This window comes from Saccoglossus kowalevskii, chromosome 12 (genome assembly GCF_978046115.1).
Source record: "Saccoglossus kowalevskii chromosome 12, keSacKowa6.1, whole genome shotgun sequence".
Taxonomy (NCBI): Eukaryota; Metazoa; Hemichordata; class Enteropneusta; family Harrimaniidae; genus Saccoglossus; species Saccoglossus kowalevskii.
The window spans coordinates 23,395,378-23,411,552 of NC_140652.1; the positions used below are offsets into that span (position 1 = coordinate 23,395,378).

A 16,175-nucleotide genomic window follows, 5' to 3' on the forward strand; every position below is an offset into this window, starting at 1 on the left:
GTCTGTCAATCACAGTTTGAGTAAGCGAGCATAAAAAGCATTCATTTACTCAGTGGACAGAGGCGGAGTTAATTACCCATGAGCACTTGGTGCAATCCATGGGATTGAGCGGTTCCCCTTTAAAAGCATATACCAGGACGACAACCACTGTTTAATACATACCAGTCGTTGCTATGACCATGACTTTATCACTGCTGACTCTGTAATCGCCGGATCCGGTAACCGATGAAACAAAGATCGTATATTCAGTTTCTGGGAGGAGGCCATCCAGCAGGATTTGTGAATTGTCTTTTGGCGTGATGTAACTAGGGGACTCAGTCAACCCATTCGTTGGATAATAAGTGACTTCATAAGAATCAAACTCTCCTTGGGTGACTTTATCCCAGGTGACAACGGTGCTCCGAGATGTTACCAGTTGTACTTGCACATTCACTGGTGTATACGGAACTGTAGAGAAGCAAATAAAAAAAATTAGATTTTCTTCAGTCGCTTCATCAGTAATGAAATCTATACCATCCTCCATTTCATTTTCTAATTCCATACGCATTAAGGATGTTCACTGCAAACACAATTTTGGTTTCCCTGAAATGTTGCAATATTATTCCCTGTAACTGGAGGTATAGAAAGATGTCAAAAAGATGTTATTAAAACACAAAAACAATCTAAAATAGTCATTCATGCACAGTCAGAAGAAGATTTTATGCATCCTGCCCAACAGATCAATGTTAAAACACCAGTTGATATAAACTTACTTGTAGCCTGAGTAATTGACGTTACAGTCCCAGTACTAGATGTAATACTAATCATATACTGTCGACCAGGTACCAAATTTTCCAACTCGAAACCAGTAATGTAAGATGTATGCAACTCATCTGCGTAGGCAATCGTATAGCTTCCGGCTCCAGTAACACGTACCCAAGATAGCACAATAGTGTCATGTGTTACCTCTTTAACTGTTATAGCACCCTCTGTTCCTGGTGCTAAAAATAGAAAAAATATCTCAATTATTTTATGTATTTGGACAATATTCAGAATCTATATACAATGAACATTATTTCTAAATTATTGTATCATTTCACAAGACTGGACAAACTTCTATAATTGAGAAAATGCCCACTACACTACATGTTTCAAATGAAATTGTAATGCATACCAGTGAGTTGTTGAACACTTTTACCGGATAAACTCTTCGCTGCACCACTAACCGTCACAACTGTAATAGTATATTGGGTAGAAGGATTAAGGCCATCAATTCGCAACATTCGTGGCAGTACGGCGTGGAGAAGAACAGGTTGCGAATCAGTACGATCATCAGGCACGTAGGTGATCTCAAAGTGATCATAAATAGATTCACCAATGGGGGCAGCCCAACTGATTTCAATGAAATTAGCACCAAAGTCGTCAATAGTCACAGCTCCAGGTGGTAATGGATCTGACAAGTATAAACAATATAGTTCATTAAATTGGTATACTTATCTTATTTGCTATATTTGTAGTGTATGCACTTACTTGAATGTCAGCAGTGTGTCTGTGGTTAAAAATAGTAACATTTCAATTATCTATTATTCAAAAAATACTGATCATTTATATGCACTTTTATTTGAGACAAGCAAATACTGTAGATGAAAACAATGATGTCCACTATTACAATACCATTCTATACCTGAATCAAGTCAACTCTAATAAAAACTGCTACTCAAAACAAAAAGAAGCAGTCTCTCAGCTGAGATAGCTCTGCCGTTAGCAATGCACATTTCAATCAAAGAATTGAAGATATCATCATGAAATGAACAAATCTAAGAGGTCTGCCCAACGTACATATACACCAAGTATGAAGGCAATAATAATTTTAGTTTTCAAGAAGAATTCGAAAAAGTAAAAAGTTGACATGGACGATGGGCGGCGAGGGACAATCATTCATATGATAAGCTCTGCTCGACAAATTCGACAACGGAGCTTAAAAATGGTTGTTGACATAACCTCTCGGATCTGAGATTTCAACATGGTCGATAATATAATCAAGTTTGTTCAAGAAGAATGAATAAAAATTTGTATTTATTAAATAGCAACCAAAAGCAAAAGACTTTTTCCTCAAAATTTTAATTTACTCAGTCTTGCATAGGATGAGCTAACAAGCAGCCTCTCAGCTGAGATGACGATAGACAATCAATAATATGAAGAGCTCCGTGTTGTCAACAGCGGAGCTAAAAAGTAGAAATCTGCTGTTCATGACTGATCTTACTTGTTCTTGTTTTCAGCGAGTCCAACTCTGATGTTGTCATGCCAACCACAGACAACACAAGACTGTATTCCTGTCCAGGTGTTAGACTACTAATGCTTTGAGTTGATTGTAATGGTGGAATGTCCTGGATTGGTGATGCTGGTAAGCCATCTGATGGATCGTAGGTCAAAGTGTACGTGTCAAAACTTATGGAAGGTGCTGTCCATTTCACATAGATGAAATTAATGGTCGTAGTCAAGACTCTAAGAATGGTAGCTTCTGAAAATCAAAAAAAAATTTTTTTTTACATGTTAGCAGACTATATTAACAATTTGCTCATGTTCCGAAGATTAACTTTTTAAACACACAAATATTGCACATTATGGATTTTTCCATCATTCGATAATTATTTTTTTAATAACTCTGATCAAATCAACAATTAGTATTAATTAAGACTTTTGTGAAAGTGACAACAATAGTTGACATTAATAGATGTTTAAAAGCTAATTTAATTTAAGGACATTGTAAACTGAGAACAGACTTCTCAAGGTAGAGTGAACCAAGTGAGTATTGGTCAGGGGAAAATAACGCACTGGAGAAGAGCAACTAAGTAACTAAGATGTTTATTACTCAACTACTAGGCCTGGAACTGAACCCAAGTTCTCATAAGATGCTCCATACAATGTATCAATATCATTATGCAAATAAGTAAACTAAACGTCATAGCCTCAAATCATCACAGAGATGCAATGGGTTGAACAATATGTTTTAATTCACAGTCAGATCAACTGTTATGATGTTATTAAAAACAAAGTCAGTGAATCTTATCTATAATTTTTTTAATATATTTACTCTGCCATAATGGAATATTAAACTATTTACTTTATTTGTGCATCATTATAATTGAAGTATATCTGTTTAATTCGTTTAAAAGATTCCTCTCATTAGTAAATAGCGCCCTCACTCCACAATAATTAGAATGAGTGGTTGGTCAAAAGTTTGATGAGTCAGGTGCATATATTGGCTAAGCTTGTTGTACATAGATGCAAATGAGTATAGGAACCATTAATGCTGTAGGGTGTACTGGGAGGGGTGGAGGATTTCATGTTTGTAATGACTGGTTGTAATGTGGTATCTTGTTGTTTTCAAGATGCAGCCTGATATTTGTTGCTTTCTTGGTTGTTCAATTGTGGCTAAAATATGTGTGGTGGGTGGAAGATGTGTTTATTGTTTGTTGAGTCATTGTTTAGACACCCTGCAGCTTGAAATGGTATGGTCCAAATCCAAATTCGATATGGTGGTGTCATCTAAAAACCACGCATCAAAATGATTTCTGTTTATTTATTTACTGTTGTAGATCCTGAGAACTAGCCATTGAATATGATGTCGGGAATAAATGGTTTTCTGAACAAGCTTTATTAATTATTGCTGGCAATATTCCAGTATGAATTGGGAGCAAACTGTGACACCAAATCTAGTCGTTGTATTGTTATGCTTCTAAAATCATTTTTTTTTTAAATAAAATAAATTAAATAGAAATATTATGTGTATTTTTGTATGTGGAAACATGGCTTGCCTACTAAAAAATATAAAGAAGTGTGGTCTGCAGTTCTTTTTTTTTTTATTTTTTTATTTGTGAAAAAAACTGGAGTGTAAACAATAAAACACTCACAGTGCAAGGCTAGTTCATCAACATGTCTATTCTCTTGCTTGAGTGTGAAAGTACATGGTTTAGTGACTACCTCTTACATTTTTAAATTTTAGAATTTTTTTTTATTTGGGAAGGTTCTTCTATAAAAATAGAACAGATATACATGTATTATAATTAGTTATAATTTGTTCTTTATGTAAAATTAATTAGTGATATTTTAATAAACCAAGTAACAAGAAAATTAAGTTTCGTTAAACAGTTGAGATGTATATATTTTAATTTGTGCTGTCATTGATTTTACCTTAACAGATACGAGAAGGTTTTTGTGGTGGCCCTGAACCTGCATATTTTGTTATGTTAAATTCAGATTTGAATAAGCATGCTTAATTTAAAAGTAAGTTTAAAATTTAAAAATAAATAGTAAGATCACATCTTACTTGTTTGCTGTTGAGTTGACCTGGCAGCACTCCTGACTTCATCAGAGCCGCTTCCAACCACGGTAAACACCTGTATCTGATACATTGTAGCTTCCATCAGCCGCTCCAGCGTAAATACAGTCGTCCCCATATCCACGGTGCCAGCCAGCGTCAGCATCTCCTCGTCAGTTTCAGCAGAGTATATTTGGAACTTTTCATAATCACCAGCAGAGGGTGGATCCCAAGCAATTGTGATGCTGGTTGACGTGGATGATATAAATATGATGTTTGCTGGCGGGAGAGGAACTATAAGGAGAAAATCAAAGAAAGAATTTAGATAAACTTAAACCAGGCAACATAGTTTTGAAGAGGAAAATGCCAAGTGCTGCTACAAAATTCATTCACAAACGTATACTGTTAATAATAATAATACATACCAGTACTCTGCGTTATTTGGTTCTCTTGCAGATTACCAGAAGCTGCAGTAACTTGAATTGTTATAGTGTACACTCTTCCAGGTAAAAGTCCTTGGAAGGTGTATAGTGTTGGATCTTCAACGGATTGAGTCCAAACCTGTGTGTCAGTACCAGTTGATGTAGCAATGATAATGTAGTTCTCAGCTGTTGGATCTACAGATGATCCCCATGTTATAGAAATAGACGTTGTGTTATAACTGATCACAACAATCTCTATTGGCTCCAATGGTGCTGCAAATGAAGATGATGTGCTGATTAATAATAGATGCCTGCTCAGGAATAATGGATGCCTTCCCTGAGATAACGGGTGCCTGCTCAGAGATAAAGGGTGCCTGCTCAGAGATAACGGGTGCCTGCTCAGAGATAACGGGTGCCTGCTCAGAGATAACGGGTGCCTGCTCAGAGATAACGGGTGCCTGCTCAGAGATAACGGGTGCCTGCTCAGAGATAACGGGTGCCTGCTCAGAGATAACGGGTGCCTGCTCAGAGATAACGGGTGCCTGCTCAGAGATAACGGGTGCCTGCTCAGAGATAACGGGTGCCTGCTCAGAGATAACGGGTGCCTGCTCAGAGATAACGGGTGCCTGCTCAGAGATAACGGGTGCCTGCTCAGAGATAATGGGTGCCTGCTCTGAGACAAAGTGTGCCTGCTCTGAGACAAAGTGTGCCTGCTCTGAGACAAAGGGTGCCTGCTCAGGAATAATTATTATCTGGTGATGCTTTAGAGAATTTGGTTGGAAATGGAAAAAAAAAGATAGCAATGGCTGGGCAACTGGTTCAGGGACAAGTCTCCAAATGTTGTGTGAGATTTTACTTCCATGTAAAGTTGAATGAATAAAACAATATACAACATTCAATATACTGGCTTGAGTCATTAAAATTATACCTGCCATCAGACCTGCAAATGCATAATTGTGATTGGATGAAATGTTAATGGCTTTAATTTATGCTTGTCAAAAGACCATTATTAAGGTTTGGGGTTTTAGGCCCATAAACATGAATAATATGTGGCTCATACGAATATAAATGTGGTGAATTCAGTAATATCTGATGCAGATGAAAGATTTCATCAAGGCCATCTGATCTAATAAATTCATTTAATGCATTTTTGAAAAATGCAACAATGAATTTAATATAGATTAAAAGAAATGAAAAAAAAACCATGACACTTAATAAGATTTTTTACCTGTGGATGCTTGCGTCTCTGATACTTCACTAGTAACACCATCAACTTTGGTGGAAACTTGAATAGTATACAGAATACCAGGTTCTAAGCCAACCAATGTATAGTCCAGTTGTTCAGCTGCTACCAAATCTGCCACTGTCTTGGTTCCATCAGGAGCGATGAAACTAATTTCATACCCGTCAAAGTCACCAGTCGCAGCCTCCCAAGATATTGGGATTTTAGTTGGTTCAATCCCGTCAACGTCAACTTGGATATCGCCAGGGGCAATTGGCTCTAAAAAATTAATATATAACCACCAAAATATAAGCAACAGATTATGAACGCACATTTTACAGAGTTGCGTCCAGAGATGCGTCGATGTCAAATGAATGGATTTATACAAGTATGTGATTTCAATAATATTTCCGTGCATGATCAAGGGAGTTGATCACCCTTCAAATCATCTGCCCTTGATTTTTAAACTTACTTGTTCTCTGCACAATCTGCGTAGCTAGGGCACTGTCAGAAGTTGGCACCACTGTTAATGTGTACTCTCGTCCTGGTACTAAGTCATAGAAGATGTATTCGGTGACTGTGACAAATATGGGTGTGTCAGCTGGGTCATGTGATACCAAGTAGCCAACTGTTGGCAAGGCTGGTGCTCCCCATAAAACAGATATCGTAGTGGTTGTCACATCCTGTATAATAATTTCCCCAGGCTGAATGGCGGCTAAGATAATATAATAAGATAATATAAAGATAATATAATAAGATAAAGAGATATAAAGAAAATGTTACTGAAACAAAGAATGTTTCTGCTTTTGTACAAAAGTTTAAAAAATTAATTAAAATTTGTTACTTGTGTGTCAGAGAAATGGGCATGGACAATGATCATTTAGAGTTAGCACTTGAAAAAAAACGATGTGTATCAGTATCAGTGTGATGTTACCGGTAATACTGTAAAAATTGTAATTTTCACGGGCATTTTAAACACAGTGAAGAATTAATGCATTTAACTGTACCAAGTTTCAAATAAATTGACTAATAATATACAACCAAATCTAGACATTTGGAAATGCTGGTAAATACCACAGAAATTACTACTACAATCTTAAGTGGCATTTTCCTATTTTTGTTGTTGTTTTCAGTTTGCATTTTATTATAGTTAATCTAACCTTAATGGGGATGGGGATGTGCGAGTGTTATTGAATAAATAAATTACTGCACTACGAATCTTACCAGTAGATGCTTCAACACTAGTAGGCTCACTCTTCACCTCATCATCTCCAGATCCAATCTTTGAAACCACGGTGATAGTATAGGGCGTAGAATGGTCCAAGCCGTCAATTATCAGTGTGTTGATATCTTTAGCTACTGTTTGATAAACAGTTTCCATGCTAACAGCATCAGTGTACGAAACCTCATAATTATTGAAATCACCAATTGGTGGACTCCACACAACAGATATACTTGTAGTTGTTGTTTGGTCGTTTTGAACGGCTATTGTACCTGGGGCTTCAGGTCCTGTAAGCAATGATTATACATTGTAGGTGTGTTATTAGTGTGTATCAACACATACAACATATATATTCACCTCTATCAACTATTTGATATCCACCATTTTATTGTAAATTACTTTTCGAAAAATAAAGCTGCATATAAATGAAGAAATTAGGTGCACATACAAACTACAATGCCATTACTCGATTTGAAATGAAAAGATGCACTTACTGGTTGTCTGGGTGATTAAGTTAGAGATGTCAGTTCCAGTCACTTGTACAGTAATAGAATACTGTGTTCCAGGTGTCAGATCAATAAATTTGTGCTTAGGTGAGCTTCCCAGTAGTGTAGTTGCATACTGCGGGTTTTCATTGGCTGTCGCTGCAATTACAAAGTACCCATCTCCAATGGAGCTTGGTCCCCACACAATATCAATGGTAGTCGTGGTAACAGCCAGAACAACAATTCTGGCAGGATCCAAAGGAACTGAAAGATTAAAGAAATAGATCATCAATATCAAATTAAAATTTTCTAAATGTTTCAAACCAACTTTTGAATATTGACATGTATAAATGTGGACCAATTTTCAATTCAAAATGGTCGCCAGAGTATGATATGAAAATTGTATTTACGACAAATTTATGACAAGTTTTTTTATTTTTAATTTGCGATGTGGTTATATAAATACAAAGGGCCAATCATATTATTTTCAAATATCAAATATGAACTGAACTCTTACTGCATTCAATTGTACTGAAAACTTACGAGTTGATACAGTGAGTTCAAATGGGACACTGTACATCAAGTCATCCCCAGAACCAGCAGCCGTCTTAACTTTGATGAAATATTCATAGTCTGGGTCCAACCCATCAATGCTAAACTCCAATGAGGGCGAAGCAGAGGGTATCATGCCGGCATACGTAGATTCATCGCTATCTCTTCCATAAAAGAACTCATATCGATCAAAGTTACCAATGGCAGCCATGGTGACTTCCATGGAAACAGTTGTCTCTGTAACATCCCCTGCAGTTACCTCCAATGGCGGCTTGGGTTCTGAAAAAGAAATACACAAAAATGTATACTATATATTTCTACAAACACCCAAAAATGTTTATGTAAAAGTATATGTCTTATCAAAAGTTGCAACTTATTTATATGTTACTATACAAGTTATATTCTGGCAAATTGCTCTGAAAAATTTACATACATATAGTGGTTTTGAAAATAAGCTAAGCTAGTTGTCACTAGTTGTCACTAGCTGTCACTAGCTGTCACTAGCTGTAGGCTAGATAAATGTTACGTAACACTACTATATATCACATAGATCATGGAATCAAACATGACGAGCAAAAATTTCTGCTATTTTTTTAACCAAACATCCACTTACCTGTTCTTTGTTGATATGTGCCGCTAGTTGACGTACCCAGCACGTTAACCATAATATCATACAGCGTACCAGAGTCCAGATTATTAAAAGTATAGTCAATAGTATCCAAGGCAACAAACAAAGGTCCATAAATGGATGGAGTGATTGAGACGAGGTACCCAGAAGCACCAGATGAGGAGTCGGTGCCACCCCACATTATCGATATCGAGCTTGTGCTCACTGATGTGACAGCAATCTCAGCCAATGGGATAACAGCTTCATGGAGCAACAAAACAAATATTGTACGTTACATGTATATATGAATGCATACAGAGTGGAACTAGTCTGAATCAAATACCAAAGATTTACATACAGGTCCCTCCATAGAGATTAATACTAGATAATAATATTTGGTAATAGTTGTCCTAAGCATGCAACTATTCAAAATAGCTACTAGACATTTTGAGTAATAGCTATTTATCAATTGATAACTTTATTACTCGACAATTACCATTTGTGGGTAATGTATGGTAAGAAAATTACTACAATAAAGAGAAAATTACAATAATAATATATTACTATGAAGTAAAGATTACAACAACAAAAAAATCAAATGTTGTTAATTGTTACTTTTTGTATAATGCCACAGAAGAAAATTTTAAAGGTTTGCCTTACACAGGCATGAATGCATGATATGCCCATGTTCAATTCTAAAATTTAGTATTTTACTAAAAGTTTCTCTACAAGATTGGACAAACTGCACTGCGTCTTAATGGGCCTTTAGTAAATGATGAGCCCTGTTAAGAGTACATCTAATGGTAAACGAAGATAGTAAGCTACATATAGTGCTGATCAATGAGCAACATTTTTATCAGACATTTGCATAGAGGTTAGCCGTATTACTTACCAGTCTGTCCAAGTACTGATGATCTGTCGCTATCCTGGTCACCACTCTTAGCAGCCACCTCAAGATTATAAAAAGTATTTGGTATAAGATTGACCAAAGTATAAGTGGTGACATCATTCTCAGTGAAGCCGTCAAACTCTGTCTGCATTCCTTCTACACCATAGAATATTCTATACGTGTCAAATTCACCCGTGGCTGCCTCCCAGCTGAATGTTATAGTAGTGGGAGTGGCAGCAGTAACTGTAATAGCACCTGGAGGTGTTGGTTCTTTGAAAGACGAAGAAAAAGTAGATTATATTTCAGATACTGTAAAGGGGTTAATTATTCACTGGGTTTTAATTTTGCTTATTTTCGCTAACTGGAAAATGCGCCTAATTAAAACCCAGTGAATGTAAAATTTAGCATAGAACACAATATCTAAATGATAAAACCATAAATTTAAAAGCCACTGAATATGCCTGAAATGGTAAATCAGTGAAATTTAAACCCAGTGAACATTAGTCATTTTACAGTAGTACATCAGAGCAATACAGTTGGAATGTCTGATGATGCAATGTTGTTGTGTTGAAACATTTTGTACATGATTTTTGAGTTCGCTGTATAATTTTTCCAATGTGAGTAAAAATTCACCATGACAACACAAGTTAAGCTCACAGATAAAATTAAGATGAAACTTCAAGCATTACTTTAATGATATAAATTTGCAATATTTCAAGAGAATGTTTTTAACTGACCAAATAGCAACAGATCTTTGATCAAAAATAAAAAAACAACGGTTGAAATTCTTGTTATCATCTGCACACAAAGATGAATATCATTCTAGGTTGACAACAGTTAGGAAAACCCGCAATCGCGACAAACGTCATTAATCACACAATGGTATGAATCATTTATCTGTCAATAAAATGCTTTCAAAATATGAAACAAGGATATCAAAACAGGATTCCATGTTTCTGTTAAAAGTATATGACACATGTGTATACTGTGTCATTGGTTGACTTACTTGTTTGCTCTGAAATGGTTCTACCTTCGTTAAGACCAGCTATCTGCACAGTGATAGAGTACTCTTTCCCTGCAGTGAGCGATGGGAATGTAAACCTACTCGTCCCCAAGGTAAGATACTGCGGATAGGAACCACCATCAGGAGGTGTGAGCAGTATGATATACCCGTTAGCAGAGTTGTCATCAGTTTCTCCCCATAGTATGGTTATACTGTCAACTTCTACATTCAGCACTTCGATGTTGCCAGGAGGAATGGTTGCTATGGAAACAAGTGAAAAGTAATTAGATAGAATTTGCATACTAGGATTGCATTCTAAGTTCGTGGAATTTTTCGAGACACATACAACAGGTCATTCAGACAGCAAATTTTGGGCTGGATTATATTATGTGATCGTTTCTGCTTTCAGAAAAGACACTGCTTTGACAAATTTAGTTGGAAACATTGGTCGTGTGCTTTATATTTACAACAACAAATGTTAATTTGTCATATATTTTTTTCTATAATGTTTTATAGAATTTTCGACCAAATAAAATAATTATTAGATTTCTACTTTTCATTTAAAATTTTAAAAAAATATATGAAGTATGATAAAAAATATATATGAAAAATATATAAGTATGATGAATTATCTTGCAAAAGATGATTAAAGTTGAGTGCTGTACAATGAATTAATATATTGGAGGGCTCTCCTAGTAGAAAGCTTAAATTTGAGTTTTGATCTTGCTACTTGTGTACTTAAATATTGATAAAATATTAAGAGTTCTTTGATGCATTCCAATCATCCGAGAAAGTACCTCGTTTAAGGGGAACCGATACTATAAATAGGGGCAAGATGGCCACCGCAATTAGTATGCTAATTCGAACCAAGCCACTCACATCATGGCAAGAACTCCGTGAAATGTGCCATTTACTATGTTTAGAGATCAAGCTGTGATTCCAAATACATTTCTACTGGGGCATGAATATGTACGCTAACGATTACACACATCTGGTTGGACTTTTGATGTATAAATGTTGTTGTTTTCGGTCGAAGCGTGCCACGACAAGTAAAAATCATGTGTTTAAAATGGCGGCTAATGTATGCAAAATGCATACGTGGTGCAATCCATGGGATTGAGCGGATCCCCTTTAAATTATGACAGTTTCTGTATTCGTATGCGACGATCACTGAAAAAATTAAATCACCAATGACATGGTTGCTATGTTGTTGCATAATAGATAAGCAATGCAGTCTTAAAAATTCACAATTATATATACCATATTAGAAAACAATAAAATGATACATACTTGTGGTACCAGTAATTTCACTTGGTACACTTCGACTCACATCATCCCCGGTACCAAGTCTGGTAACGACAGATATCTGATATGCCGTACGGGGTTCCAGGTTCGTAATTGTGAATTGCAAAGTACTGTCGGAGTTAACGATACCAGCAACAGATGTTACGTCATTGGGATCGGTTATTGAGATCTCGTAGACATCAAATTCACCAGATGCAGCAATCCAAGATATCACCAGACTTGTCATGTCCGGATCTGTGACGACGACAGGACCCGGAGATTCAGGTTCTAGTAAAAAAAAAAAAAAAAAAAAAAATGAGAGTATTATTGACTGATGTTTTTATATTCACAAGTCATTAATCATCATATACTGTAAAATATTTTATTTTCACTAGAAACAATTGTCATGAGTCAAGGAAAATTAGGAAATTTTGTAACTGTGAAAATTGTTTTTGGGTTCTACAACATGAAGTGTCAGTAACTTCATGCACTATACCAAATTATTTGATTGCTTAATTTTTGATAATTTCAAAACAATCCCTAGTTTTGTGAGATAAGGAAGGAGAAAGGGGACAGCGAGGGGTTACCTTAGCTGACCATTTGAATGAATAAAGTTTGATAGTAATTAACTAATTTGTATTCCTTTGGGTCGAACCTTTGTGGTATCTCTACATGTAAGTGTTATCTGCAAGTGAGCTAGAGAATCTTCCTTCTACGCCAAGTTCGTAACATTAAGTTAAGTTTTATCAACCAAGCGAGTCAAAGTTCCTTTAACACAATACTATTCACATATGGTGGTTTCTATATTCTACATGATACATAAAGTCTGCTCCATACTGCAATGAATCTACTTAATAATCGCATACTTTATCCTTTTCACTGCCAGTTCCCTTTTTTCATCACAAAATAGTAATGTTTATAGTCTGCACTTTCCTTTTTTCGGAAAAACCAAAAAAATTATTCAAATTTTGTCTGTTGGCTCCAAAATTAGTTATAGGGTGCATTTCCAGAAAAATTGAAGAACATAATAAAAAAGGGCAGACAAGTTTTGGCGAGAAAGTCTGGTGGTGAAAAGGCTAAACACCAGAGTGTAAACTATACACCAGTCTGAAAGCTAAACCATTTTGTAGCTGTAAATGTAAAGCTTTACTTTTAATTTTGTAAACAAAAGCAGTATTAATCTGCATGCGAAGGGTGCAACCCAAACTGCAGTGACCTCTTAGCTGAGTGATGCTGTAAGAACTTTTATGCCGGTACACATACAATAATAACTTTATTACGCTGTATCTCAATTTTAGCTAATTGTAATAAAAGTATAACAAAAAGAAGTAACTACTACTAGGTACAGTACTAATAGTGCTTAAGAGAAGAGAATTTTCATTGTGCTTAGAAGTTAGCATGTATAAAGTACAAGATGATTTAAGATAGGTGTCGCATACGACTTATTTACCACTCCCGTGTCACTGAGAATGTTCTAGAAACGTACTGTGTCTGGGTGGAATATTCTGGATTTGGTTTAGAAACTGGTTGAATAGGTAATAGAACACTGTAGGAGGCAATAGAAGTTAATGGAACATTCTAGAAATTTATAGTATGTTCCAGACTCATTATGTATGCTGATGTAGTGGTCTATTTATAGACAGTGTGGGTAAATATAGGGGAGTTGTTCAGCACCGAGATCAGATCGGAGATCTCGTTGAATTGTATTGGAGTTTAAGTATCTAGTTATTGGAGTAGTGGAGTTTTGCCGCGTTATTGTACTTGATGTTTGCAGAGTATAATAATACCAGTACCAGTTGAAACCTCATCTGTTGGCTCCGTGTTTGTATTTTATCATCGCCGCCAGGGAAGTCTTTTTGTTACTGTTGCCATTTTGGTATTTGAACCATCACACCTGTACTATACCAATTACGGTAATATTACGTTGCGTGTGACAATAGGTAATAACATGTTTAATGAGTTTTATAACTTATCAGTAAACGTTATAAATTTTATATAATCCTTACTTGTTCTGACCGAGATCACTGTCTGTGTGTTGGGTCCTGCTAGCTGTAATGTTATCGTATACTCTCTACCAGCAACCAGATCACCAAAGGTGTATGAAATAACATTAGTTGGCAGAAACATGACGCCACTGCCATCATATGGAGTTATACTTAGTAGATATCCGCTAACAGTAGAACTGTTTGATGCACCCCATAGTATGCTAATAGAGGAGGTTGTCACTTCACCTATAACGATGACACCAGCAGTAATAACAGCTGTAAATAATAACCAATATGGGAATTAGAAAACTGAAACTGAGTTTCAGGGTAAAAATATGGTCATTTGCCAAAGGCATTAAAGCAAGTAATATGTGCTTAGATTGGTTAGATGTATGAATATTCAGGTTTTGTAGCCAATGAAAAGCAACATCTAATATTACGTCGTCACACTTTCCCCTCTATGGCAACCGTTATCATATATTCAGAAAATTGAATAGATTGTTCATATATGTAATGTACTACATTTATTATTTTTCTGTATTGATTAATATTTCTATTGCTATATACTGAAAGAAATGTATATTTCTAAAGATGCAATAAACAATTATTATTATTTATTGGAAAAAGTAAGGGAAAATTTTTGCAATATTACCAAACCATTGTAGAGAGAACTCACATTTCTAAAAACTATTGACAGCAAGACTAAGTGTTCCTAAACATGCATTTCATGTACAGCATGTTGTACACTAATATCCATTCATACTACCCATCAAAGAAACAATATTTGCTTATAGAAGCAGGAAGCAATATTAATACCACAAAGCATTCATCAATAGGGGAATTAACTTGGAACTACAGCTCCAGGTGTGTAGTGTAAAAGGATATTTTGATATATACTGTAAAACATGTCTTTTTCGCGAATTGAGTGAAAGAACTGGTTTGCTAATTCAAGATGTTGCTAATGACTTTAAATTTATTATCAATTCAAAATGGCCGCCAAACAAAGAAATCAACAATGACAAGAGAGATTCGCTAAATCAACATTTCGCTATTACGTAATTTTATTACAATTCGCTAAAATTGCATGCCGCTTTTCCAACATATTTTCCAGTAGATCACACAAGAGATTCTCTGTTGAAGCAATAATAAATGTCTTTCAAAAACGATTTAAACATTTGTTTACTTTTTGTAATTTAGTTTAATTTAAAACCAATTCTTGTTTAAAAGATGTAATTTTTAAAACTGATTCTCATAGTATTACTCAAATCAAAATTTTAATCAAACTGTATTGCAGACAACGAATTTTCACATAGGATTAACATATTATGCAGTAACATTTCTGGACATGTGCATAGTATATAGTTATCAGGTTATTTAAATTATATTTCCCATGGTGCACTGGTGCAATCCTCTGGATTCCGGAGCCATGCTTTAACATTAAACAAACTACACAAAGAATCAAATCAAAAAACGACCAGATGATGGACCTCAAAAAACAGCATCTCCTGCAACACTGGTCAGTACCGTAAAAATCTGTATTAGAAGCCGCATCCCCAATAGAAATTGCACCAATACTTTTTTGAACAATTGAGAACCAAAAATTCACCATTTCTCATTTGTGTAAATGCTCTAATACAAGCCACATCCCCTCTGTTGCATTTTACCATTTTAATAGAAGCCGCAGCTTTTAATACGGATTTTACAGTAGTTGTATAATACGACTTACTGGTACTCTGTATCACAGTTCTTTCATCACTAAACAAGTCATTATTATTAAAAGTGACTTTAGATTTGATAGTGAATGTGTATTCAGTCGCTGGTTGCAGTGCCTGGAACTCGTAGCTTGTTGTGGTACTTGGCATAGTGCCAGCTGTATTAAGCTGACCATCTGGATCAGTGTAAGACAATATATAAGCAGACACTTCCCCATTAGGGGTGCTCCATTGTACAGTAATGGTGGTCGGAGTGTAGCTGTCAACACTGAAACCAACAGGCGCATTGGGCTCTGAAAGGAGAAGATTAATATGAATATATTTATTAAATTTGCAAATTTGAGAGATTAGATAAATAAAAATTTTTTTAATGATGGTAATAACTGAGCAAAATAAAATATGGATTAGAAATAAAGAAAATGTGCCATTAATCAGTGATTGGAACATCTTCTGGTTTCGGACTTGAAAATTGTAAAGATTGACTACCAAGGT

General features: G+C 35.5%; 2 protein-coding genes and 1 long non-coding RNA gene across 3 annotated transcripts in view; all 3 read right to left on the reverse strand.

Moving 5' to 3' along the window:
• The window catches only part of LOC100378012 (receptor-type tyrosine-protein phosphatase beta-like), a 51,443-nt gene extending 50,166 nt beyond the window's left edge, over positions 1–1,277 (reverse strand). The window contains exons 1-3 of the mRNA XM_085506511.1: positions 1,154–1,277; positions 753–980; positions 163–447 (exon numbers count right to left, since the gene is read on the reverse strand). Of these exons, the coding sequence (XP_085362637.1) occupies positions 163–447; positions 753–980; positions 1,154–1,262 (622 nt within the window). The 5' untranslated portion in view covers positions 1,263–1,277. The remainder of the gene's footprint in view (positions 1–162; positions 448–752; positions 981–1,153) is intronic.
• Positions 1,278–4,500: 3,223 nt separating this feature from the next.
• Positions 4,501–4,787, reverse strand: LOC146735648 (uncharacterized). Its single transcript, XR_014931207.1, has 2 exons — positions 4,726–4,787; positions 4,501–4,594 (listed from the first exon to the last, which is right to left on the reverse strand). It is a non-coding gene; the product is annotated as an uncharacterized LOC146735648 (long non-coding RNA).
• A 1,146-nt stretch (positions 4,788–5,933) lies between these two features.
• On the reverse strand, positions 5,934–15,833 carry LOC144349996 (fibronectin-like). Its single transcript, XM_085505977.1, has 11 exons — positions 15,698–15,833; positions 13,993–14,247; positions 11,993–12,274; positions 10,706–10,963; positions 9,703–9,969; positions 8,817–9,071; positions 8,195–8,482; positions 7,661–7,915; positions 7,169–7,453; positions 6,417–6,659; positions 5,934–6,223 (listed from the first exon to the last, which is right to left on the reverse strand). Exons 1-11 carry the CDS (start codon positions 15,831–15,833, stop codon positions 5,934–5,936), a joined length of 2,814 nt encoding a protein of 937 aa, XP_085362103.1.
• Between the last annotated feature and the right edge of the window lie 342 nt (positions 15,834–16,175).